We start from the raw sequence: 26,087 nt of genomic DNA on the forward strand, positions 1-26,087 counted from the left end.
GCTTTCTTGTGTTTACCACATAGTAAGAGCATGCATAAAGTAGTTACTGTTGAATATCTGATGTATGCTAAATTCATGTTCTCTCCTGTTTTGCAGTAATATGCATATCTCTTTGTATTACGAGGCCTAACTCCTTTTAATAACCTTTTAATTAACCTCACTGTAGGCAGAAGATTGGAAATGTTATTTTTTTCAGAGGTTGGAAATGGTTATTTATGGAAAAAAAAATGGCATGCTGTAACTGTGCAAGCATAAAGCAAGCTGTATATACTGGCCAGTCTAAGTAACTGCAAGTACATGTTGCAGTCATTGACAGACAAGAAAGAAGTGGTCACAGCTGCCCCAGCATGCATTCCTCGATGCTCTAAGAGTTTATTTTGTGGTTATATCGACCTTATATGTAAGGCTTATCTGGATTCAGATTGGACTTGAATTCATCATCCCTCCTGGAGTCCTTGGACACACCCAGCTGCCTCTGCAACACTCACTCTCTGCAATCAAGTATTTCTGCATCTCCCAATGCACCCAGTATTATCCAGGTCATCTCCCCATTAGTTTGGGTATTGGAGATTTAACAAGAGGTCTGTATTGTGTGTATAAATACACCTCACAGTTCCTTGATCAACATATTATTCCTGTTCTAATGATGAAGCAGCTGAGGTGTTCTGATCAGTGTTTTCAAAGATTGTAAAACAGTTTTCAACAAATCACTGTGTGTTTCCCTTTCTTTATCATCTATAGGCTCTGTATATGTCTGGATTTATAGATGCGTGATGGGCAAAGTAGTGTTTCCAGATCAATGTATGTTTTGCTCCTTTAAAAGGAGTAGATTTTGATGTTCTGTGGTAGTTAAGGAATTTTTGAGTAATAAATCTTCTTAGCTTTGATTTTTTTGGCAGGTTCAGAAAAACATTTTAGTTGGCATTTTTCTCCCTAGAAATTAGGAGAGTGTCAAAAATAGTGCACAAGGTGAAAAGAGTGAGATCAGCCATTGAAAATATTTATGGTAAAGGAACGTCTTGACTGCACACCTTAGTATTGGTGATTTGGGAAGTATCTGTCTGAACCTCAAGGCCTTGGACAACCATTTTGGGAGACAAGGAGTTAGCTGGGGATGGAAAGACTGGAGTTTGTATTCTTTCTGCTCTGTTACCCATTGCTATCTTCATGGATCTGACACTCTGTTTATCTGACAGTGCACTCGGTACTGCTTCGCCAGGGAAAATTGCACAAAACAAGCCCAGTGCATCAGCATTTTCATTGTGTATTAAGCTGAGCCTCCCTTCACATGGTCACATCCCCTTTTTAATCTGGGATTCCATGTCCCTTTCCCAGTCCAGCCTGTTTCTGTGGTGTCTATTGCTGGTCTCCCTGAGCTTCTGTTTCTGTGGTTTGAGTGTTTTTTTGTGTGGCTGAGTGTTAAGACCTGCAGGACTTTTGGAAGTGGCGTTGTTTGGGGGTTAGGCAATACACTGATTTGGTGTTAGTAGTTTGTCACAGACTGAGGTGATGGCTGCGTTCAAGTTGGATTTCCTCCCAGAGATGATGGTGGACCATTGCTCCTTGAATGCTAGCCCTGTGTAAGTATTTTGTCTTCATGTCGTAAGTTTATAACTAAAGTGATAGTTGGAATTGCTGTCTCTGAAGCCTCTGCTGTCTGACAAACTCCCCTTGAGAGGGGTGGGAAGAGAGATAGGAGAGCCTGCAGTTCCTTTGCTTGAAGAAATCCTAGTAGGCATTGACAATTGATGTTGGATTCTGGATAGGGGGGAAAATGATCTGATAATTTTGGGGATGAGGGCTAAGGAGGAATAAAGCTATTTGGCAGTACTGTATACAGTACTATAGTATGCTACAGATGCTGATATTATAAAATCAGTTATTTAAATCAATTGTTGGGAGAACAGTTTCTGTTCTTCCCTATTAATGACTCCAGGCTAAACCTTTTAATTAGGAATGAAAGATTCCTTGAATACCGTTGAGGTCATGTTAAGAGTTGCCCAGTTAACAGGAGCCATGCTATGCTCTTGAAGCTACCCATGGCATAGAAGGCAGGGCTGAAAATTATTATTGGAAGAGGGTTAATGATTTCCAGTTGTTCTCAATTGGAATGAAAAGACATTGAATGAAAAGAGGTGGTTTACCTCTTTGTAAAAGGTATTGTTTGCCTTGGATATTTGGAGAGGTGCTGACCCTTTCTGAGTGGAAAGGTAGAGAGAAGTGAAAGGATTTACAATGATTCCCTTCCCTTCTAGTAAGAAGCTTTGTTTCTGAGGTCTGTTCATACAGTTATAAAATTATGAGCTTTCCCAGCATCAATTTTCCCTTAGGCTCTGAACAGCAGCATATTGAGGAGAAAAATTAGCTAAACATTGCCTGGATTGGAATGGTTTGGTGGTTTGGTTTTTTAAATTCTATTCCGGGGGGAATGTGATTGCAGATGGACAGTTAGAGGAACACTGTTTACTGTAATGTGCGGTTAATAAGCCATTCAAAAACTATCTTTAAAGGAAAAAAGCAGAGATGAAGAGAACTGACTACTCTGGAAGAAGGCCACCTGTATTCTTCAACAAAAAGTTTGGGGGTGGGGGAATCGTTGTATAGTTACTATTCCGCTCCCCATGTCCTTTCTAGATTATGCAGGGGCTGGTCAGCAGTTTTAGCCTAGTAATCGCTATAGCTACAATAGGATGTCATTACAGTCAGTCTTCAACAGAGATGGACCCTGTGGTATACCGAGCTGTGACTACGGATAACAAGACCTCACATTGCACTTGGCAAACAATGAGGAGTCAATACAGAAAGTGGTGTATGACTGTCAGCTAGCTGGGTGGAGTATAACAGAGTTTTATTAATAGGCTGTAAACTGTTCATATGGCTAGGTGTGATGCCTTGAAGCCTATTGAAGGTTCCCATATTCAAAACTTCTGTGTTGTTGTAATCTAAGAAGTGACTTTTTTTCTATGTTAACACCATACCATTACTCAACTTGATTCAGTCTGTGACGAACTAGATTACCCAATCCCAACCTGTTCATGTACAACCTAAGCCTGCTTTTGCCAAATATTGTTGAAAGCTCCCTAGTTTCATAAAGAGCTATTGCCTTGCAAACCTTTAACGAAACTTCTCATCTGTTGAGTTGTACCTGTTTCTCTGTCCCAAGATGGATCTTCACCCTGGGAAACAGTTCCAGATAGTCACATTTAAAAACAATGAAAAAAAGCATTATCCTCTCATTTTCACTGGTTACTGATAACTTCAGCAGTCTGAGTTTAGGTTCCTTCCTGTTCTGGTTTCTGTTTCTGTAAAATTTTACATGGTTGAACTAGTGATATTTTTCAGTTATCTCAACAGATTCATGTCCTGAATCCCAGATGTTGACTACATTATAGGAACAAACCTTAAGAGAAGTTTTAAACAACTGTGTAGACCGCATTTGGTTTCAAAGTGCGCAGCTTACCAATGAATGTGAATGATGTTTCTGAATATTCTCTGGTATGCAGGACTGGGAATGTGCAATAGTCTCTCTTTATGTGTATATTTTAATCATATACATTTTTATATGTGTAGAAATATATATTTTTATCTCACTGTAAGCATACTGCTTCTAGCTGCAATAGCATTTAGAATCTATGGAAGATATAAACCAGAAGTTCCTTCTTGTTTTTCATAGTTCAAAGAAAATGAATGGCACACTGGATCACCCAGACCAACCTGATCTAGATGCTATCAAGATGTTTGTGGGTCAGGTCCCACGGACCTGGTGTGAGAAGGATCTAAGAGAACTTTTTGAACAGTATGGTGCTGTCTATGAAATCAATGTCTTGAGGGACAGGAGCCAAAACCCTCCTCAAAGCAAAGGTGAGAACTTTTATACTTCTCATGTGAGACTTGGGGTCTCAGCTGCTTTCACAGAGTTACAATCTTAGCTGTTTGCTTATTCAGATACCCCCGTGTGTTGGAGCTCTCTGTGACCAGGTGTGCATGCAAGCCCAGGCTTTATAGTCTCTAAGTGTATGTGTCTAATTATACTTGGACTGTGATCCAGTCATTAGCTGAGCTGAGGAAAATGGTAAATTTTTTTAGAGCTCAGAAGTAATGGGGATGCTTGAAGAGTATGGATTATAATTGCAAAGCAGAACATCAAATTAATATTGTGTTGCTCCAGAGCATCATTGTGATGCTATGGTATGACAAAAATATTGCTGGAAGTGTCACGGTTTCAGGTAAAATATAAACTTAAGGTCTTAGTTGTTTGTGTACATCAAATACTTATGTAGATCAAATCCTAACTAAATGCTGTACCTGGATTTGCAGTTCAGTTATATGTGATATCTTACCACCTGTGAAACTGGATAAGTTTTTGGTACTAGCAAATAATTGTTGAGTTTGATAATGGAAGTAGCTAACAATTATTTGGCAGATGTATCTAAATGTTTGTTTTGATTGTGTATTGGTGATGTTGGGTCAGTTCTGAAGAGATCCTATTTTATTACACTGAGAAATTTTTTTTTAAACAGTCACGATCATTACTTACCTATTTTAGTGTCTAACCTCTTCTACTTGTCATACGTTTTGCGTTGGAAGGATAGAAGTGGGACTTGCAATTTCTGTACAGCACGTCAAGATTCATAGTGTTTTTTCTTGGCTAGCATTTTGTTTCAATTGCAGGGTGCTGTTTTGTTACATTTTATACCCGTAAAGCTGCACTAGAAGCACAGAATGCTCTTCACAACATGAAGATCCTCCCAGGGGTAAGAGAAGAGCCATGCTTTCTTCACCACTCTGTTGTGTTTTTCTGAGCTCTGGCACCACTGATGTACAAACATATGTTGTCTTGCCCTCAAACCATGTTTTAAAGGAACTATTCCAAAGCACAATGTCATGAGATTTGTATGATAACAGATCTTAAGGGAATTTTGGAGCATTTGGGAGAATACTATGGTAGTGAGAATAATATGGTAGTGAAGTGGGTGGGCATGTCTCCTATAATACTCTCTGAGGAGAAATAATGGCATATCATTAAGAAAGCTTTTCTTTCTTCTCAAAATGTATGTATTGTTACATATGCACTTCTGTAGAGGCAATTTAGGCTACCATTTCTTCCTTCCACAATTCATGGGATGTATTTCATACAGTATGAAGTGAATGCATCTAGGTTTAAATAATCTTTTTACATTTCAGATGCACCATCCTATCCAGATGAAACCAGCTGACAGTGAAAAGAGTAATGGTAAGCTGTACTAAAGTCTGAGTTTGGTGGCATCATTTGTACTAATAGGGAAGCTTGAGGATTTTCCTGTTGTTGAACAGCTTCTGATGAAGTCATCTTGAATTGGAGACCTGAATTTTTTAAGCGGGGCGGGGGGAGCATGTTTTCAGTATAGTGGGTAGTGTAAGTGATATGTCTAAAATTCTATGACTCGGTATCTCCTGCTGCTGCTACTTGTGGTAGAACCATGTTGTCAGTTAGGGAACCATCCAGTGAGGGGTTCTTCATACTAAGGTGCTTTAAATCTTTGTTGGGGACATGGACAGTGGGATTGAGTGCACCCTCAGCAAGTTTGCAGATGACACCAAGCTGAGTGGTGTGTTTGATACTCTAGAGGGAAGGGATGCCATTCAGAAGCACGTGTACAGGCTAGACAGGTGGGCCTGTGTGAACCTCATGAGGTGCAACAAGGCCAAGTGCAAGGTTCTGCACCTGGGTCAGGGCAGCCCCCAGTATCAATACAGGCTGTGGGATGAAGGGATTGAGAGCAGCCCTGCGGAGAAGGGGGTAGTGGTGGGTGAAAAACTGAATATAACCCAGCAATGTTCACTTGCAGCCCAGAAAGACAGTCGTATCCTGGGCTGCACCAAAAGAAGCATGGTCAGCAGGTCGGGGGAGGTGATTCTGCCCCTCTGCTCTGGTGAGACCCTACCTGGAGTACAGTTCAGCTCTGTGGTCTGTAGTGTAAGACAGACATGGACCGGCTCAAGCGGGTCCAGAGGAGGGCCATGAAGATGATCAGGGGGCTGGAGCACCTCCCCAGCAGTCTTCCAGTACTTAAAGGGGGCCTACAGGAAAGATGGGGAGGGATTCTTTATCAAGGAGTAGTGTAGTCATAGGAAGAGGGGTAACAGTTTTAAACTGAAAGAGGGTAGATTTAGATTAGGTATTAGGAAGAAATTCTTTACTGTGAGGGTGGTGAGACACTGGTTGCCTAGAGAGGTTGTGGATGCCCCCTCCCTGGAAGTGTTCAAGGCCAGACTGGATGGGGCTTTGAGCAACATGATGTAGTGGAAGGTGCCCCTGTCCATGGCAGGGGCTTGGAACTAGATGATCTTGAAGGTCCTTTCCAATGCAAACCATTCTATGATTCTATGAAATCTAGAGATGCTGTTTCAAGTCTTGCCCAATTTTGAAGCAAGGCCTGTTGCACCTAGGGTGGGAGTCAAAATTTCTTGTAGTGTACAGGGAGATTGAAAATTCACAACAGTTCAGTAGAGAAAAAACGGTGAGTATTTCTGGACACTGGCCATTTCAGATGGATTAAGACATTTAGCATCTACCATTGGGTAAATGATCATTTATCCATGTATTTCCATGATGAGTTTATATACATAGATACATAATATGTGCTCAAATATATGTCTGTATATATTGCTGCAAGATAAGCAAACAAAGTGTTTAGCATCTTGTAGTTTCAGCCTTTCTAGGCTTGGCTGAATTTTATTTTCTTCATTTGCCATAGTTACTATAAGATAGCGTTGCATCATGGGGAAGATAATCCTGGTTCCAGAAAGTTTACCTCTTAAGATAACTGCAAACAGAAGGCGGGATATATGGGTAACATAGTAGGAGTAATTCCACCTGCAGATTCCTCCATGTATATGTAGAATATGTTTCTGTTTAAATATATCTAGAAAGGAGTAATTCTTCTGAAGTATTGTTGGGAGGAGAACAGAATAGGTTCTCTAAAACTAAAATTGATCTTGTGTTATACACACACACAAATATCCTGGGAAAATAATGGAAAGAGGAAAAAAGTATTTAATGGAATTTTAGGGTGACAGTTCTGAGGCTATTATGTAATTATGTGAGTTTTAGTAAAAGTTGTAGGTGAAAATAGAAATAAGAAAGCATCAGTTAAAAAGGTATTTTAACTTGCCATTAGTAAAAGGGATTCTGGATCTCTTGAACTAAAATGGACTGCAAAAAGGATTTGAAAGCAGCTTTCTGCTCTAAGAGCTTGAAAGTGAACTGGGTACAACATTAAGATTTAATAGTCAGTTAAAGTCATGTCAGCTGGAATTGTTTGGAATTTTCCTCTTCAACACCACAGAAGACTCAGCAAATAAGTTGATTTCCCCTCACCATGGCACTGAATAGGAGAAGACTTTCTCTCTTGAAGCTGCAAATTGTGCTACAGGCTTCATCATATTATATTTTATATTGTCCTAAATGTTGTGTTTGCAAGCTGTTTTGTATTTCCAAATGGTATTCTGCATAATTTGCTTCATCCTTTAAAAGCAAGTATTTCAGAGGTGATTAGCATCTTTAAATAAGTAAAACAAGAGGTATAAAGTTCTGCTCTAGATTCAGATTCAACCCACTCCCCTTAAGTGACCTTAAAGTGACATTAGTAACCACTAACTGAAAAGTTGAGAGATGTCTTTCTGGACCATTTATTTTAAAATAGTCTGCACAATGAAAGGTATTCTTCAACTGTAATGTGTCTAGTAGCATCAGCATTTAGAGGCAAGATACAGTAGCACACAGTCCATCGTTCTGATTTGAGCTGTTATTTTCATGCTTTTGGTACAGATCAGAATGGATGAATCTGAAACAGAACTAAAACTGTTCTGTTTTAGCAACTGCTGTTGTATCCACTGTTGAGACAGGAGCATGAGGAAATAAGCAGATCTAAATTTAAGTGAATGGCATGATAAAGAGGCTAGAAAGCAGCTTTCTGCAGCTCACTTGCTTGTTTAGATACAGTTAGGTATGTTGGTAGTCTAAATATAACAGAGAGGAGAGAAGGTGAAAATAGTCCAATAAAATACATACAAGTCTTCTCTCCCTCACCAGGAACTGAATGGAGAAGATACAGGGAAGTGCTGAATGTGATATATTTTTTCCTTTTCTTACATTCTTGCAGTTCACAGGCTTGCAAGGGAGAAAAATGTAAACATAAAACATCACAAAACAAGCATTCTTCAGGTTCATTGAGGTATCTCATATGCATCCTCTTAAATTGAAGAGATTCCATTATTGGGAATCTGGTTTTGGCAAGCCCCTACCCTAAGTACAAGGGAAATAACTGCAGCTGATGGAGAAGACTTGACAAAATAAGATCTAGTAAGCATGTATTTGCTGGTAATACTCTTATCCTTTGATTTCTTAGCAGTAGAAGATAGGAAGTTGTTTATTGGAATGATATCCAAGAAGTGCAATGAAAATGATATCCGAGTGATGTTCTCCCCCTTTGGGCAGATTGAAGAATGCAGGATATTACGGGGCCCAGATGGCCTGAGCCGAGGTAAGCAGAAAGTTTTTCCAACAGTTAAGGTTCTCCACTGGATACTGCCTTTTGCAACTCAAGGTGGCATTTCAGCTCTGTGATTCCCCCTGCCCCTCCCGTAGGCATTTTCATTTCTTTATTCATCCCAGTAATTGTGGTTGTAGTGAATGACTTGGTTCCTTTTTGTTCTTTCCCCAGGTTGCGCATTTGTGACTTTTACAACAAGAGCCATGGCACAAACAGCAATCAAAGCAATGCACCAAGCACAAACCATGGAGGTAAAACAAGTTAGTGTGTGTCAGGAGATGTAATTTGTCAGGCAGTCACTGTGGAGTTTAGAGGACTAGAGAGCAGAGAGAAGGATAAGTGCAGTGTGTGTTTCTTAGCAAATACTACTCTTGGACCTTTGTGTTTGTTCTGCTCCTATTTTTAGAGCTCGAGATAGAAACTTCATTTGCAGAGAAAATGCCAAAATACAAAATAGAATTAAAAGCAAATGAGATTTTGAACCTTTAATGAAATGTGCTGTTTTAATATATATATATGTATGTGTGTATGTATGCATGCACGTGCAGGGAGGGGAATGCTTCCAGTGATTGGGTCTTAATGCAGTATTTTTGTGACTGCTGGGGATAGGAAGTATGTAATTGTTTGAATTTCTGTTTGCAGGGTTGCTCTTCTCCCATTGTGGTAAAATTTGCAGACACGCAGAAGGACAAAGAGCAGAAACGAATTGCTCAGCAACTCCAGCAACAAATGCAACAGATCAGTGCTGCCTCAGTATGGGGAAACCTGGCTGGTCTTAACACACTTGGGCCCCAGTACTTAGCAGTGAGTTTCTGATTTGGGTTCTTTTCATCTCTTCAGGGATTACAGTGTCTGACTGTCTTGTAGTGTTTAGCATACTCATTTTCAGAAGGCTCCTGATAGATAGGAGCAGGGTTCTTATTCCTAATTTTGTGGATGAGGAGGCTGAAATCAAGTTATGTGCTAACAGCTAGTCAGGGTACATTTAAGTGAGGATTTCAACCCCAGTCAGTGTAGCCCTAACTACTGAAACTTCCCCCCACCCCGCCCCATCTTCCGTAGAATGACTTTGTGCTGGGAAGATTTTCTTCATACATTATGGCCTCAATGTTTACCCATATAAATGCCCTTTTCATGTCTATCTGATGACATAGTTCTTGTATTCCTCTTCCAGTTTTCCTTTGTCAGCCTTCATTTCTCTCATCCCCTTCCAGTGAAACCTAGAACAGTACTTGGTGCTGTCCAAATAGAAAAGGTGGTCAGGTTGGAAGCGCTAACAGCTGACAGTGCACAGTAAAAAAACCAACCAAACAAACAAAAAAAAACCCCAAGCCCCACACAGAAAAAAGAGAGAAACTACTCTCTTTAGCAAAAATGACACAACAGAAGGTAGTCTGCTGTTTGTCACTGATTTTAGTTGATTTTGCTGGGTCCCTAAAGGGTGAACTTTTCATAAACTGATGTGCTCTGGCTCATGTGGGTTGCCAGAGTAGCTATGAGAACTGTATTCATGCAGTATAAGGTCTGGTGAACAGAAAAGGAAAATTTCATCTCATTGTTGGTATTGTGTACTGTTGAAGTGGGGGAATTCTCTTTTTATTACTGCTTTAGGTTTGGTAGATCAGAATTTTTTATAACACCTAGTTAATGGAGAAAGGAATAGGAAATCCCTTTAAAGAGCTTCTGAACTGAGGCTTGCAATTTCTCTCATGGCTGCTGGGCTTAAGGAAAGTGGAGGGGGTTCCCTCTCAGTGGCTCTGGTTTTGGTGTGGCGTTTGCCATTTGTCCTATGCTGGCAGCGTCAGCTGTAAAGTCTGGCTTGAGGTAGTGTATCCTTAGGGGTGGCAGTCCTGCCTGAGGTGCTTTGAATGGGAGTTCTCTCTCACTACTGATTCTGCTGGTTTTGTCTTGGTGTATTAACTATAAACTTGCCTCAACTGATTGTGTTGAGTGGGGAAAACATTGTGCTGTTGCTTTGGCTGTAATGTGATGCATGGGCAACATGGATTTTCACTATGGTGGTGCTCTGGCTGTATTGTGTAAGGGGAATTCTCTTTATGCTTTGCTACAATGTGGTGCATGGGCAGTGGGAGTTCCCTTTGTGACGGCGCTCTGGCTGTGGTGTGATGCAGTTTCTCCCAGAAGCGGAGCCAGCCCTCACTCTCACTCTTGTTTTGTTTTTTGGTGTAATGTCTAGCTTTATTTGCAGCTCCTTCAGCAGACAGCAGCTGCGTCATCTGGAAACCTGAACACATTGAGCAGCCTCCACCCAATGGGAGGTGAGTTTTTTCCACCAGAAGACAAAAGCTCAGTGCCAAAGAAAAGAGGAGGAGGGTAGAGAAAGTAGCCAAAAGGCTTACAGACACATTAACCTCATTTGAAATAAGTAGTCCTGAGTTTACCCACTCCTTTGGAATGACAGAAATCCTCTGCTACAAGTGTGGATGTTCCTTCTTAATCTTAGTTAACCTTTGTCCCCAAGGTAAGTTGTGTTATGCTGGTAATCTCCCCTACTTCTGGCATTTAAAATTAGTTTCCCTTATAGGTACATAAAAGATGGCTCTGTATATTTATTTTCATCCAAACAGGTGCATATTTGAAGCATTGTGTTTTGAAGTAAGCAAATGTATGTGTTAATGGCTTCCGAGGTTTCCTGTTTTAAATTCTTCGTTCTTAAGTACACCAAAGTTGAAAATGCAGGGTTGGTAGGAATGTGAACTAGTCCTTCATTCAGGTTCTTTAATTCCTTCATTTGAGTTACGATTGATTATGCCATTGCTGTTAGGGAAATATTAGCTTAATAGGTATGAGCCAATTCCTTGCTGTGGACTGCTAGTCAGAATATTCACTAAGTATAGCAGTATATACAGGGTGGGGAATGGTCAAACACATGTTAGTAACTACATACACCACATTCTCTGAATTCTTCTGCTGGCAGAAGAACTATAGTTTTGGTTTTAATACTGACCATTTTAAGCTTTTTAAATTGCCTCCTGGAGTTGTATGGTAGTTCAAAATATTACATGCCCTGTCTGTGCAGAGGTTGATCTAAAAGTGTTGAAGTGTCTTTGTACCTCTGACTTGTGTTGGTACACCCATCAGTAACAATTACAGGTTTTTGCCAAGTGTTATGTTTTCAGTTGTAAGAACTTTGATTTATACTTTAGGTTGATTCTAACCTTAGTTTCTTACATTTACTTTTTTCACGTTGGACCTCTTCAGAGCTCTTAGATCTAAAGACTCTTGCCAAAAGCAGTTTTCTTTAAAATCAGTTTCACTAATATCGTGTGTGGTGTGGTGATCTATAATAGATATTGCTATGTGCATGATACTGGTTTTCCCCCTCTTGTGTCTGTTTAAAAGCAAGTAGTAATAAAGGAGAAAAACAGTACAGCTGTTCATGTTAATTGTTACTACAGTAAGGATTGGGGCAGGGGGAAGGGACTGACCAGCTGAGGTTGCCTATGAAGTTTCCAGGGTAACTCTGTCTTCACTATTTAAAAACACACCTTAAAAATAGAGAACTCAAACATATAAGTAGCATGTTGCGTGGTGTTTTGAAATAATTATTCCAAGTCTGTGATTTGTCACAGAAAGAGTTTTAGTCTCAAAGTCCTCAATATCTCAGTTGATCTCCTTTCTTGAAATTCATAGAAAGAAAAGTGAAGTAGGTAATTAGATCCCAAACTATATCAGACTTTGTAGACAAAATTTAATCTTGACCTTATTTGAAAGCAGATGGGAAAACAATGTGATGACAGGAGGACAGGTGCAGTGCGCATATGCCAAACTGCTTCAGAAAGGAGGCAAGCTGCTCTGTTCTTTGCTAGCTCTAACACTTGCACTTTTAATGCTCTGTAGCACAAAAAAACCAAAAATTAAAACTTTTTGGTTTTAACTTCATGCTTTTATGTTACAATGGTACCTTGAGAATCTAAATAAAGGCAGAATCCTCTTGTTTCAGGCACTAAATGTGGTTAGGGAAACGGTCCCTGTCACAAAGAGAAAGCAATTGAAAATTGAAATTGGAAAAAAAACCCCAGACTAACTATGATAAAGATAGTAGAAGTTTTTTAGCAAATAAACAGTTTATACTGCATTGTCACTTAGTCTATTTACATACTTAAATTACAAAGCTGAGATTTGAATTATTTGAGATGTGTGCTTTGTCACCAAGTACTTACTAAGCATCCAAAAGATGAGGTGCCACATCAGCCTAGGACATTTTGATGTTGTTATATGAATGGTGATTAATTTTGGTTTTGATTTTGTAGGGAAGAATTACTAGGGATCGTCTGAATTCAGATGAAAAGAGGAGGAATTGTTAGAATAAGAAAGAGGTAGACACAAAGAGGGGAAATAAGGGAAAAGGGAAGAGAGGCAGAATTGGAAGAATGGAGCTAGCCTACCAAAGGGTGGCAAAAATACAGAATTCAGAAGAAGATCGGTATCAGTGATAATCCTGTGGCAGGAAAAGAGGACAAACTACAGTGTCAGTACTGACTGCATGGTTTCATTCAAAAATTATGACTCAAAATTAAGGTGAGTCAGATGAGTAAATTGATCTATAAAAGTTCATCAACACAGGGGTACCTTCCTCCTCCTGCGGTATTCCTGGTTGCTTACCTACAACATGCCTGATGTTTCCCATTTTCCTTACCACTTTTGTTTGACCAGCTGACCAGCCTACGCATACATTGGCTGATCTTGTGGTCAGGAGTTGCCACTTAATGTTGTCTCACAATTGACCGTTGCTTCTTGGCTCCCAAGGGGACCAAAGTAAACGTGCTGATAGTCAGCTGATGGTGGGTTGAAGGTATGACTTGGTGGCCACTGTGGTGTGTAGGTCTTCTTGAAAATTATTGCTGTTCCGATACAAAGAGAGTGGAGGGACATGAGACAAGAGGAGGTTATTGGTTGGTGCCTGGACAAGTTCTCTGGCTTGCACATGAGCTGTCAGACCCTAGCTTAACTTTCAGTTAAAGCTGCTATGCTTTTGTGGCTGGAGAGAACACTGCTTTAAAATTTCTGTACTCTGGAGTCTACATCTGGGATCATGACTACTTGGTCTTTTATGGAAACTCATCTATCTGGGCAAAGAAAAACTTCCTTTTTAGTTATAACAAGGAATTGCAGTGTAGAAAAGATCAGTAACTACTTAGTTCCTTCCCATTACTCCCTTGTGATGTGCTGAGGTTGGCTGGCTCTGTTAAGCTTGGATGACAGTGGCTGTTATAGGAGAAACTCTGCATTCTTCAATGTGTTGCAGGACTGAATGCGATGCAATTACAGAACCTGGCTGCATTAGCAGCTGCGGCCAGTGCAGCTCAGAATACACCGAGTGGTACCGCTGCACTCACTTCCTCCAGCAGCCCCCTGAGTGTGCTCACCAGCTCAGGTAAGAGACTGCCTATGCTGTAATGTGTTATGACATGGGTTGCTGTCCTGGTTTCGGCTGGGATAATTTTCTTCCTAGTAGCAGGCATAGTGCTGTGTTTTGGATTTAGTAGAAGAATGTTGATAACACACTGATGTTTTAGTTGTTGCTAAGTACTGCTTATGCTAGTCAAGGGCTTTTCAGCTTCCCATGCTCTGCCAGGTACACAAGAAACTGGGAGGGGGCACAGCCAGAATAGTTGATCCAAACTGACCAAAGGGCTATTCCATACCACATGACATCATGCTCAGTATATAAACTGGGGGGGGGGGGTTGGCCGGGGAGCAGCGATCGCTGCTCGGGAACTGTCTGGGTATCGGTCGGCGGGTGGTGAGCAATTGCATTGTGCATCACTTGTTTTGTATATTATTATTGTTGTTATCATTATTATATTGTTGTTATTATTATCATTACTATTTTACTTTATTTCAATTATTAAACTGTTCTTATCTCAACCCAGGAGTGTTTCTCACTCTTACTCCTCCGATTCTCTCCCCCATCCCATCGGGGTAGGGGGAGTGAGCGAGCGGCTGCGTGGTGCTTAGTTGCTGGCTGGGGCTAATCCACGACAGTTGCCTTAGGAGTCATTCCAGGATAGATGTCACCTGTTTTATCTTAACTCTTTTTGTCACTTCCATGTTGATTCTTTAATAGATAAGCAGTTTTGCTAGTAGATTCATTGGCCTTTGTTTAGGGCAGATATCTTTGCCACCAGCAAAGGCTTTTTTACCTGCTGTGTTCCTTCCTCCAAATGGTCAGATTGATTTAGAGTAAAAAGAATTTTTGAGGTCGTCATGAAGGAGAAAGGTAGGTGACCTCTTTCCAGTCACATTATTACAATCTCATCACAGACTCGGTTTATCTGTGATTTTAGCCAGGTACTGTGGCAGATGTACCCTGTTCCTCTGGACATGGAGATAGAAGATGTCTTAACCATGAAGTAATGCATTCTGTGCACTAGAACAGTACAGTTCATGTTCCTCTGGCACTAATAATTGTTTAGTCTAGAGAAGAGGAGGCTGAGGGGAGACCTTATCGCTCTCTACAACTACCTGAAAGGAAGTTGTAGCGAGCTGGGTGTTGGTCTCTTCTCCCAAGTAGCTAGTGATAGGGCAAGAGGAAATGGCCTCAAGCTGTGTCAGGGCAGGTTTAGATTGGATATTAGGAAGAATTTCTTCACAGAAAGGATAGTCAAGCATTGGAACAGGCTGCCCAGAGAGATGGTGGAGTCCCCGTCCCTGGAAGTGTTCAAAAAATGGGTAGACGTGGCACTCTGGGACATGGTTTAGTGGGCATGGTGGTGTTGGGTTGATGATTGGAATGATGATCTTAGAGGTCCTTTCCAATCTTAATGATTCGTAGTTTTTACTTTTATTATAAATAATCCAACCACCAAGCCAGGAAACATGAAATTGCTACTCTACCCTTAATTGGTTTAGTGGTGGACTTGGTAATGTTAGGTTAATGGTTGGACTGGATGATCTTAAAGGTCTTTTCCAACCTAAACAATTCTATGATTCTGTGATTCTATAATGAAGACAAGTATTCTGTAACTACCTCATAGAAGTAGAATTAACAGACACCTAGCACATTTATTGGAAAGCATTGTCTAGAACTGAGTATATAAATTGCACATAAAAATCAGTATCTTGCTGTTCTGCGGGTTTTTTTTGTGGGTTTTTTTGTTTTCTTTTTTTTTTACTTTAGGTTATGTACAGTATCCAGAGAGGCTAGAACATCCAAGTAGTGTTCTTTTGCTGCCTTACTGTTAAATGTGATCATTTAATGCAACAAACAAGAAAACAAAAAAATAAATTGCTGTGCTTACATCACACATGCTCAGTTTTTACAACAAATGAGGATTAGTATCCTACTCAGTTATTTCTATCCTATTTTCAGTTATTTCTAAATCCTGACATGGGAAGGGGGACCCTGTATTTTCAGGGTGTCAGTTTCCGAGCATCTGCGGCATGGTACGTGCGTTTGGTTTTGGTTTTTTGGTTTTTCATAAAAAGCCAAATTGCTTATCCAGTTTTGAACTCCAGCCTACAGAGTTGGCATCCTCACCTGTGATTGTGAGAGACCAAAGGGGGTTGGTGGGTGTTTTAAATTTCCACAGGCAGCTTTCCACATAGGAGGACAAGGAGCTGGACTAAGTATAAAGAGATTACAAGGAAAAGCTGTTTAGAAAACCGTATGTCACATGATCAGGAGTTAAACCGTGGGTGCTTTGCACAGCTTTCTACTTAGAGAAATCCCCAAGAAACAATTCAGTTCAAAGAGTGTTCTGTTGCTGGACAGGGGTTTTTTTTACATAAAAGCTTCGTGGTCTGCAATCCTTAAACATTAAAATTTCAAAATTTATCTTGACTCCTAGCTATGGTATCCTATTCTATAATTAAAAAAAAAAAAAACCAAACAGCGAAGAGTTGAGGCTATAGAAGAGCTGCATTTATAACCCACTAATGCTTGCTTCTTCATCGTAGAGAAAGCGTGAAGGTGAATGTGTCTGAGAATTTCTCCCATATTTCCTTATGCAGTAGCAGAGCTGGAGTTGTCAGGTTACAATTTGCTGTGACTGGAGTTTAGAACTAAGATTTCCTTGTTGGATCTCCCATCTACTGACTGGAGCAAGTTTGTTCTCTGATTTGTTGAGGTGGGGAAAGGGACTGGCAGGCTGTGAAGTTCAAATGCCAGACATGCTAGAAACGGCAGAGATAGCCTCTTCTCAGAAGTGTACAGTGAAAGGACAAGGGCAATAGACACAAGTTGCAACAGAGAAAACTCTGACTGGATATAAAAGAAAAATAAAATTAATGGTGAGAATGATTAAGCTCAGGAACCAAGTGCCAGAAGGGCTGTGGAATCTCCCATTCAGAGATTCTGAATGCAATTGGAAAGGACCCTGAACAGGCTGACCTAACTCAGCAGCTCTGAGCAGGCCATTAGATGAGATGATCCACAAAGGTCCCTTTCAACTGAAGTTATGCTACTATTTTGTGATTCTTGGGGATTGGTTTCCCCTCTGTGAATTTTGGCTGTTCCACAGCACTCTGCAGGTTCCTTTTCCATTGATGAGAGACATATCTCAGGACTCTGTTCCACCTTTGATCATGCTGGTGGAGGGCCTAGGAGGTTGGGGAGCAGTCCATTTTTAAGTGCCTTCTGTGCTGAATCCAAAGAACTTTGTGATCGCCAGTCATATCAATAAATGATTGTGTGTCAACAATCGAGTAATCATGATGGGTCATTTGAATTGATATCCTATACAGATGTATCTGTCCACTCTTCACAGGCTTGTAACATGAAGCAGTTACTATTGTATTGCTCTTTAAACTTAATTTCAAGTATAATTTTAGAGATGAGCTTTGTTCAAAAGAAATAAAAGGTTCTGGAGGATATGTGGCCTGTATGGAGTCACTGACATCGAACTCTGAAATGGTTTCAGTGCTTTTCATTAGAGGTATGAATATGCTTCATGTTTTAAAACTGTACTTGAGGGGAGGGGAAGCTTCAATGCGTGCAGACAGCATTTGGTCTCATGATACTTCCTGTAATTATACAGCTTTTTAACTCTTTACTCTGAACTAGCTATTGTCTCTTATAAAAGCAAACTTGAAATTCTCTTTTGATTAATATTTGTATGTGCATTCACACTGTATGTATTCACATAGACAGCTGTTGTACTCCACACATTCAGACCATCCCTCCTGAACCATACCTAGACCTTGAAAAACCTCAGTTCAGTACTGTGTGTCAATAAATGCCTTACTTGTCTGTGGGACATACAGCAACATCTACTGTGATAACCTCTTAAACCTAACTGCAGATGAGATGACTACCAGCTTGACATCTATCCATCTGTCATCCAAATGTTCACCTGATGCTTATTTGGACATCTCTCCCAGATTGTCCTCAAATTGCATAATTGGTGGAAAAATCCAGACAATCATTATATGTAGTTACCTTTTTGATTTTCTTCCATCTGTACTGATTATCTTTTGGGTGGGGAACTTGGGAGTCCACACAGTGCAGGGTCTGTGGACTATGCATAGCTTACATGTCAGAATGGTTGAACTCGGAGATGTTAAGTATTGTTGTTGTGTTGGTTGTGCTGTCTTCCTACTCATTTCAGGTGATTTTGTTTAGATATTTCCAAGCACTATTATGTATTTTGATGTAGAATAGGATGGAGCAAAACCTTCAACCTTGCAATAAAGCAGCTACTCTTTGGAACTGAACAGACTGCTGCTGCATCCACCTATAGGTAATCCATGTTACAGAGACTTTGGCCTTAGATAAACTCATTTAAACTGCTAGCTTGTGAAAGGGACATTCAAGAAAATATTATAAAGTATTTCAGGATCAGGGAGTCTTGTCTGCCATCTTTTCAACTTGGACATCAATAACAATTGTCTGCTCCAGAGCAAAATAGAATGGTTGCAAAAGTTGACGTATGTTTCCATTTCTCCTCCTTTAAAAGGCAACCATCAGAGGTCCAGCAAAGACTAGATGACTTTGCTGACCTTAGTGTGTCTCCACCAAAATTGTTTTCAGAGACCTCATAGTCTTTCTGCTTTTACTGGAACTAATTCTGGTACAATTCAGTCAGATTCATTGCCTGAATTTTAGTGCTCTTTAGCTCATTGCGTGGATGCTAGATGACTGAATTAGAACAGACTTACTGTTCCCTCAGTTTCCCTACATCCACAAGTTGGTAGTTGATATCCTTGTCCAAGTTTTGTTACCTTTCCTAGCTATTCTTTGCTACATATTCAAATTTTCTGAAAACCTTTTCAAGTATTTTCAGCTAGTTTTGTTAGATTTAGCCTTTTTGACTAGATATAATTCAGTACATAGATCTAAGAAAACATAACCTCAGTAGCAAGCAAAAAAACCCAACAACCCACCAAAAACTGCACAGAAACAATGTTAAGAATTAAGGATGGAGTAAAGAACACATATAAAGCTATATTGGTTTTCCATGTCCATTACTGTGTGCTGTTTTCTAATCTAAAATAATACACAAAAACCAGAAGAACAGAAAGGATGACTAGAACTGTGGAACTCCTTCCCTATTAGGAGCAACGAGGGAGCCTGAAAAATAGAAGACTGTCATGAGAGGAGGATGTGATTGAAGCCTACAGATATATTAGTAGTGTGATGAAGACGAATAGGGAAAGACCTAGTCATTAGATATTTCAAGACAAGAATTACAGGATATCAGGTGAAGTTGCCAGCTGATAGTTCAAAAATAAAAAGAGCTATTTCTTTGCGTAGTGCATGATTAAATTGCAGAACTCGTGCCTTAGAACATAGTAGAGTCAGACAATGCGGTGTTCAAAATGCACTGACATTAATGAATGAAAATCCTAACTTTAATACGAAGACATTGCTCTTGGCTGAAACTAGATTCGCAAATTGCTGTGTTGGTATATAGATTATACCTAGGAAGTATTCCTTTGTAATTGCCCTGTATTTCTGCTCTACTGCTACTTATTTGCATCTGGTCATCATCAGAAATGGGGTGCTGACTCAGTACAGCAATTCCTATATACATATGATAAAGAAAATAAACCAGTGTTAAATTTTCTTGGTGTTTTCAGTGCTAAAGCATTTCTTGTTTTGCTTAAAGAGATTTCTGATAAAGTCAGCTAAACTAAAATAACTGTGTATTCAGCTTTTTAGAGTGGTTTAAATTAATTTATTTAAAATCACAACCTTTTTAGAGTAGGGAAGGTATCCATTCTCTCTTACTTTGCTCTCTAGCCTTGGCTTCGTTCTTTTTTTCCTATACCACTACTATTTTGTTGGGGGTGGGAGGGGTTAAATGGTTTTCTCATCTGTCAAATGTAGTGTTTTTTTGAATTATGCAGATTAGCAATGAAGTGTTGCAGAAACAAGTGATATTCTAAAATTGAGGCAGCTGTATTGTTTCTGAACACTGGCTTTTATTCAGCCAGCTCTGCTATTTTTTTTTTTTCTACCAAACCGAGGGTTGTACTGGAATTTGTTCTCTGTATTTTTCCAACATTTAATATGCTACTGATGGTAAGATGGGAGTTGTCTCCTTTTCTTCAGAGTAAGCATCTTAAAATACAGTTTGGTACATGGTCTTTCAATTTCTGACTTAAGAGAGTTAGTCTAGAACTAGTGGAGGTTTGTCATTTCCTCCATCAGTACAAAAACTAAACAGTGATATGAAGTGCAGCTCCCTGGGTTCTCATGCAGCTTTTGTTAGGTACAACTGCCTTTTATTAGGTACAGCTTTTGCTGGGGCTTGTTAGGCAAATTTGCTATATTCCATTTAAACAGTTACCATATTTCACTCCAGCAGAGACTTTGTGCCACATATATGAAGTGGTGAATATGTGGCGTGTGTGAATCTGCTTGAAAGATGCTAACAATTCTTTTCAAAGTTTTAATGGACATACACAGCATAACTGAGAATCACGAAAATACGAAGGAAACTGAAAATGCCTGAATTTCAGTTCTTCTGTTACCCACTTGGTCAGACAGATAAATTCCTCTTGAAAGCAGACCACAAGATGCCTCTACAGCACCAGTTTTCAGTATCTTTTAATTTGTAGAAGCCATAAATATTTTCCAGTGCATCTTGTGCAGTAAATTTAAACTTCTGGGTTAATAGCAATATGCATAGCTTTTCTTATTTACCTTCTTCAGATTTCTAAGTAGTTCACAAACCTGTTAGGAAAACCACTGCTATATAATCGTAAAAATACTGTTCTCTTCTTATTTTATCATGTCCATAATCTTTGTAGATTACCTAAATTTGAACTTCTGTTTCTTTTGATATACCAGGTTGGCCAACTTTTTGTCTCGTTGCTTTGATGTCTATTTCTGTAGAATTAACTCTACCTGTTGTAGAGTTCGGCAGACCATGTAAGCTTTTAGTCTGCTAGATACTGTATCTGTAGACTTCTCTTACTGAGTAAACATGGTTGAAGATGTTAGTGGCACAGTCAACAGAGGATAGACTATGTATTTTGGATGTACATTCTAAGACTTTTCTTGGCCCTAGCGCCAGCTGCTGCAGTGGGATTTTTAATGGAAAATGACTTCATGTGTCAGAATAATCTGAGCATCTGCTGCTCCTGTTCTGGCAGTATGGGAAAACCATATGTTCAGTTTGACTGGAGCTTTCTTTAATGTCCCTAGTATCTGTGTTTCAGGTCTTTTTCACCTTGTGTGATGTTTCAAGGATAGGTATTAATATGTAGCAATTCTTAACTCATTTTAGTCAGCAGGAAACAGGCATTGCTGCTGGACACCTTATGTTGAGGTACAAAGTTTAGTTAACATTCGTATATTGTCCAAGTCTTAGGTGTCTTACACTTAATGAAATTATTATAGCTACAAAGAGTAGACGTTATGATGAAGTAGAAATTATTCAAAAACGTAGGAAGGGATTAGAAGATAGAAGCAGTATGATCAATCAAGTTGTGTGGGTTTGGGGATTTTTTTTTTTTTTTTTTTTTCTGACATAAAGTATATTGTGTTGCCTTGATCTGGTCCTTACTAGCCTTTTCTACAGAAATAACTTAATGAAGAATTTGAATTATCAGGACCAAAAAATATTGCTTGAATTTTAATTATCTTATTTTAATAGCAGGTTCCTCACCTAGCTCCAGTAGCAGCTCCTCTGTTAATCCAATGGCTTCTCTTGGAGCATTGCAGACACTGGCAGGGGCTACAGCAGGCCTCAACGTTAGCTCTTTAGCAGGTAAGCTATGTGTTGTGGTGGGCTGGGGGAATAGCTGATTATCATTCCTCAGGCTGTGCTAATTCTGTGGAGGTGTTTTTCTGCTCCCTGCCTTTTTGTAGTAGTGCAGAGTATTTGAAAGGTAATTGATCTGGCTCAGTGGAAGTACTCAGTCACCTTTATTTCCTCTTTCTTATACAGGAATGGCAGCCTTAAATGGAGGACTTGGCAGTGGTGGTCTCTCAAATGGGACAGGTAGCACAATGGAAGCCCTCACACAGGCTTATTCTGGAATCCAGCAATATGCTGCTGCTGCATTGCCCACACTCTATAACCAGAGTCTCTTAACACAGCAGAGTATTGGTGCAGCAGGAAGTCAAAAAGAAGGTAGGCAGAAAGTTGTAGAAATTACTTGAGAGGGGTTTTCAAAAGGGCAAGCTCAGCCCTTGCAGCTGCCTTATCTGCAGAGCTTTTATTTGATGGAATTTTTTTGAATCCTAAAGTTACTGAAGAGAAAGAAGGAAAACTTCTGAGGTCTCTCTGTTAAGGGCTGTCCAAAGTAGTTTTTATACAGGAGGTTTCTCCCAGGATTTGTCTAGTCTTAAATGCTTAGTAATTGTACTCCTCCATTTTCTCGGAGGACAGGAGAGTATGAGTCTGCAGCCTGATACATCCCACTGTCAGAGAATCAATTATGGTTTTGTTAATTTTGTTTTCTTGGTCCTTCACCTCTTCCCACAGATACTTAAGATACTTAATGCCGATCTCGCTCTTCAGATTCAGAGTCAATTTAACATGCAGTGTAAATTAATGAAGAATGTAGGAGTAAGTTTTCAGCAGAGTGTATGATGATGCTTAGAAAAGAATCTGTCAGATTAAGAGTAATGTGATTGCTTGTATTTTTGTGTTGAGATTTTCTTAATTTCTTTGGGCCACAAGCCTTGCATAGTCATTTTTGCTTTAGTCAGCATCTGAGGCTCAAACTTACTGTTCAGCTTTCATTACAGCAAAGATCTGTGAACCAGTTTTGGCACAATGTTGAAATTACAAGCAAAACTGTTGAGAAAGAGCTAGCATTATTTGAATGATCAATCCCAGCAAAGGGTCATGCTGATTTGTTCTGGAATCAAGTACTCTGCAGAAGGGCAAACAGCAGTTTCATTGTTTTATCTAGAAAATTTGGCTTGAATGGCTTTTTCACTGTTTTTTGTGAAGTTGGCCTATGTTATCCGTGCTCTTTCTGAATTTATATTCCTACTTGTTTGAAGGTCCAGAGGGAGCCAATCTGTTTATCTACCATCTCCCCCAGGAGTTTGGGGATCAGGATCTGCTGCAGATGTTCATGCCATTTGGAAATGTCGTCTCTGCCAAGGTTTTCATTGACAAGCAGACCAATCTAAGCAAGTGTTTTGGTATGTTGGGTCTAATCATTACCTGTAGAAAGGTGGCTTCTTTCTAGTAATCTCTTTTCCAGTATATTGTCTAGTCTAGCTTTTAAGTCAAGTAGTGACTCGTTCTCTATATCCCTAAAAATAAATAAATAAATACGAACTCTTCCAGCAATGAACTGGATTCCTGATTTTCATTGTGACTTTTTGCTTTTCCTGATTTCATACTATTATGCCTCATTATACTGTTATGACCCTAGATAAATCACTTTGATTTGTGTTTGCAGACTGTGATCATGGTATAGTTCCTTCTCTTCCCCCTTTCTGTCTTTTCACTAATTTTTTACGTTGCTGTATACACTGCTTACAACATTATCATTATGAATGATTTCTATGAATATTTTTATATATAATTATTATGGCTACCATATAGTACAGGAGCATTTGACTCTGATGTTCTGTAAATGCTCTGAATGCAATTTTTAAAGCTTCCTCCTAATTCTTGAAAACTTTGTAATAGAAAAAAAACATTTCAGCTGTTATTTACCACCTAACTTTGGTTGCATCTCTTATTCTAATTTTGCTCTGCTTATTGTGTATTTAGATGAGAGGCACATCAGGGTGGGAAGTGTATCCTAAAACTGTAAATCAACCTGTTGTGCTACTGTTACTATCCAAACAGATTATTTTCAGTTAACTGCTAAAGTCTGTGATGCCGAAAGAACAAAGACCATATTCTTCCTTAGCTTGTGTAGTAGGAGGCTACATGTGGACTGAAAGACTCATGGTTTTATTTTCCTCACTTTGAAACCACAGTGCAAGCAGTTGCAGCATTTTTGTAGTGCTGTTGACTATTTTGATAGCTAGAGATTTCTTGTGGAGTAGGAAAGGGTGAGCCTTTATCTAAGGTTTTGATAGTTTTGTGCCTACATAATATCCTGTATTTTTTAGTATTTGAGCCAAAAGGTGTGGACAACCTGGGGCTTTGTGAGAACACAAAAATATGCTGAGCATCAGGCTGTAACACCTGCACATGGAACGATCTCCCCAGGTAGTGATACCAGCCATTGACTGGAGTTATTTAAAATGGGTTCCTTCAAAACCCTGGAGAAGTTTATTTTGAGGATGCTCTTTCCCCAGAATGATACACAACTTTTCATCCAAGAGAGACCTAAACGTAATAGTGGTACAAGTGCCACACTGCCTTGACAGCTACTTCACTCCAAACAAATCTACTCCCATAATGCCAAGAGGGTCATTTCAGTCTTGTATCTTTAATGAGCTTTCATATATAGATTAACATTTTCCAGGTTTGGTTTTCTTCCAGGTATGAGTTCTTATAAAACAAACAGCAGTACTCCTTTTTGTTGGAAGTCTAGAAAGTGTTATTTTAATTTCCTGAGCTTTGTATATCTTTTGGCCAAAGTTCCATACATCAGAAAGCAATGCTTTGTCTAAGAACTCTTAGTAAGAAGTTTTTATGAAGAGTCTAAAACAGTTGTGAGCTTCTGAAAGTGGCATTTCATGCAAGCCTCTCTCACCTTGTGAGTACCTGCATTTCCAATCGTGAGTAGCTATTCTGGACAGCTTTGGCATGGTATAATTATGTATTTTCCTTTCTTCAGGTTTTGTAAGTTACGACAATCCTGTCTCTGCGCAGGCTGCCATTCAGTCAATGAACGGCTTTCAGATTGGCATGAAGCGTCTGAAAGTACAGCTCAAGCGCTCTAAGAATGACAGCAAGCCATACTGAGCACCCCTCCCCTCCGGGACTGGAGTGAGAAGGATCTTCTGGTAAGTTGGAGAGGAGCGCACTTAGTGATTCGAAGCCCTAAGGCTGTGTTTTTACAGTCCTGGAAGCTGATCCATGCCTTCTGTCTGGCACATCTTCCCCTGAAGATTCAGCTGCAGCCTCTGCTGAGAATCCCGCTTCGGATGGAGGACAAGTTTGTGCTTTTGTTTCCAGTGTTTTACTTTGGAGTTTAGGTGCCATATCGCTGAGGGGTTTTGTGGGTTTGTTTTTTTTTTTTTTCCTTTATTTGAAGTTTGCTGTGTTTGTAACCAGTGTGTGTTGAGAAGGACCAATGCCAGCTCCTTGGGGGTGGGGAGGGAAGGTTAAAGGGAGCAGCAGAAACTGACACCACACTGCCTTAGGGTAGGGAGGAGAAGGGGAAGCAGAACTGTCACCACACGCCATGGGGGAGAGGAGGAGAAGGGAAAGCAGAAATAACACAGAACAGTTGATGAAAACAAAGAATGGGGAAGGAGAACTGAGTCCATCCAAGTTTGGGTGAGCCAAGAACTGACTCCATGTAGCCTTTGTCATGCCCCATCCACTCTTTGAAATTTCCTTAACTGTATGCTGTGGTGGGGATTTAGTAAATCATCTCTAAAGCAGGAGACAGGCTAGAAGGGTGAACACATTAACAAGCCAAAGGAAAACTGCAGTGATTTTTTTCTCTATATAAAGTAGTGTTTATATAGCACTGTGAATGTACACAGCACTTTATAAAATTATTAGATAATGTCCCTGCCCAGAAAATTTCGGTGTCCATTTACAGCTGAATATTAATGAGATGCAGTGGGTTTCTCCATATTTAAGAAAACTTATCCTATGTACTTTATCTAGGTTTTGTAGAAAGGTATAGAGAGAGACAGCATAGTCTGGATGAATGCACCTGGGACTGGAAACAAGGAACTTGATCCCTGGTAACTTGCAGAGGTTTTTTGACAATTTTTCTTCTTAACAGTTCATCACATTCCCCATTTCTGTGGAATAATGTCCTTTTTGCAGAGTATTAGTTTAAATTCATTCTGATAAGCATAATGTAAGTGCTGTTTGTTTCTCTACTAAAATGACTGTTAAATTGAGATACGAAGCCCAGAGTTACCCTAACACAACTCTTGAGGCTCCTGTTTTTATACATGTTCTCATAGGATTTGATTTCTCAGGTTCAGCTCTGTTGCAAAGATAACTTCCTGTTTTGTGGTTGTTTTTTTTTTTT

At 39.7% G+C, this 26,087-nt stretch overlaps 1 protein-coding gene across 11 annotated transcripts; it reads left to right on the plus strand.

The window, feature by feature from the left end:
• Positions 1–1,503: 1,503 nt before the first annotated feature.
• On the plus strand, positions 1,504–26,087 carry CELF1 (CUGBP Elav-like family member 1). 11 transcript variants are annotated; one of them, XM_075713268.1, is made up of 14 exons: positions 1,510–1,580; positions 3,674–3,861; positions 4,672–4,754; positions 5,185–5,233; positions 8,391–8,525; positions 8,706–8,785; positions 9,177–9,338; positions 10,732–10,813; positions 13,804–13,932; positions 15,070–15,075; positions 21,605–21,715; positions 21,896–22,081; positions 22,963–23,106; positions 24,708–26,087. In XM_075713268.1, exons 1-14 carry the CDS (start codon positions 1,510–1,512, stop codon positions 24,833–24,835), a joined length of 1,554 nt encoding a protein of 517 aa, XP_075569383.1. In that variant the 3' UTR covers positions 24,836–26,087. The 11 variants fall into 11 exon arrangements, with proteins under 11 accessions (XP_009484918.1, XP_075569383.1, XP_075569377.1 ...); XM_009486643.2 differs by lacking the exon at positions 15,070–15,075 and having other exon boundaries at positions 1,504–1,580; positions 8,394–8,525; XM_075713262.1 differs by lacking the exon at positions 15,070–15,075 and having other exon boundaries at positions 21,602–21,715.

Source organism: Pelecanus crispus, chromosome 6 (assembly GCF_030463565.1).
Source record: "Pelecanus crispus isolate bPelCri1 chromosome 6, bPelCri1.pri, whole genome shotgun sequence".
NCBI classification, from domain to species: domain Eukaryota; kingdom Metazoa; phylum Chordata; class Aves; order Pelecaniformes; family Pelecanidae; genus Pelecanus; species Pelecanus crispus.

Coding starts and splice junctions, on each gene's coding strand:
- CELF1 (XM_075713268.1), top strand. CDS start 1,510: ATGGCTGCGTTCAAGTTGGATTTCCTCCCAGAGATGATGGTGGACCAT. Junction 10,814..13,803: donor CAGCCTCCACCCAATGGGAG/GTGAGTTTTTTC, acceptor AATGTGTTGCAG/GACTGAATGCGATGCAATTA. Junction 21,716..21,895: donor CAACGTTAGCTCTTTAGCAG/GTAAGCTATGTG, acceptor TTTCTTATACAG/GAATGGCAGCCTTAAATGGA.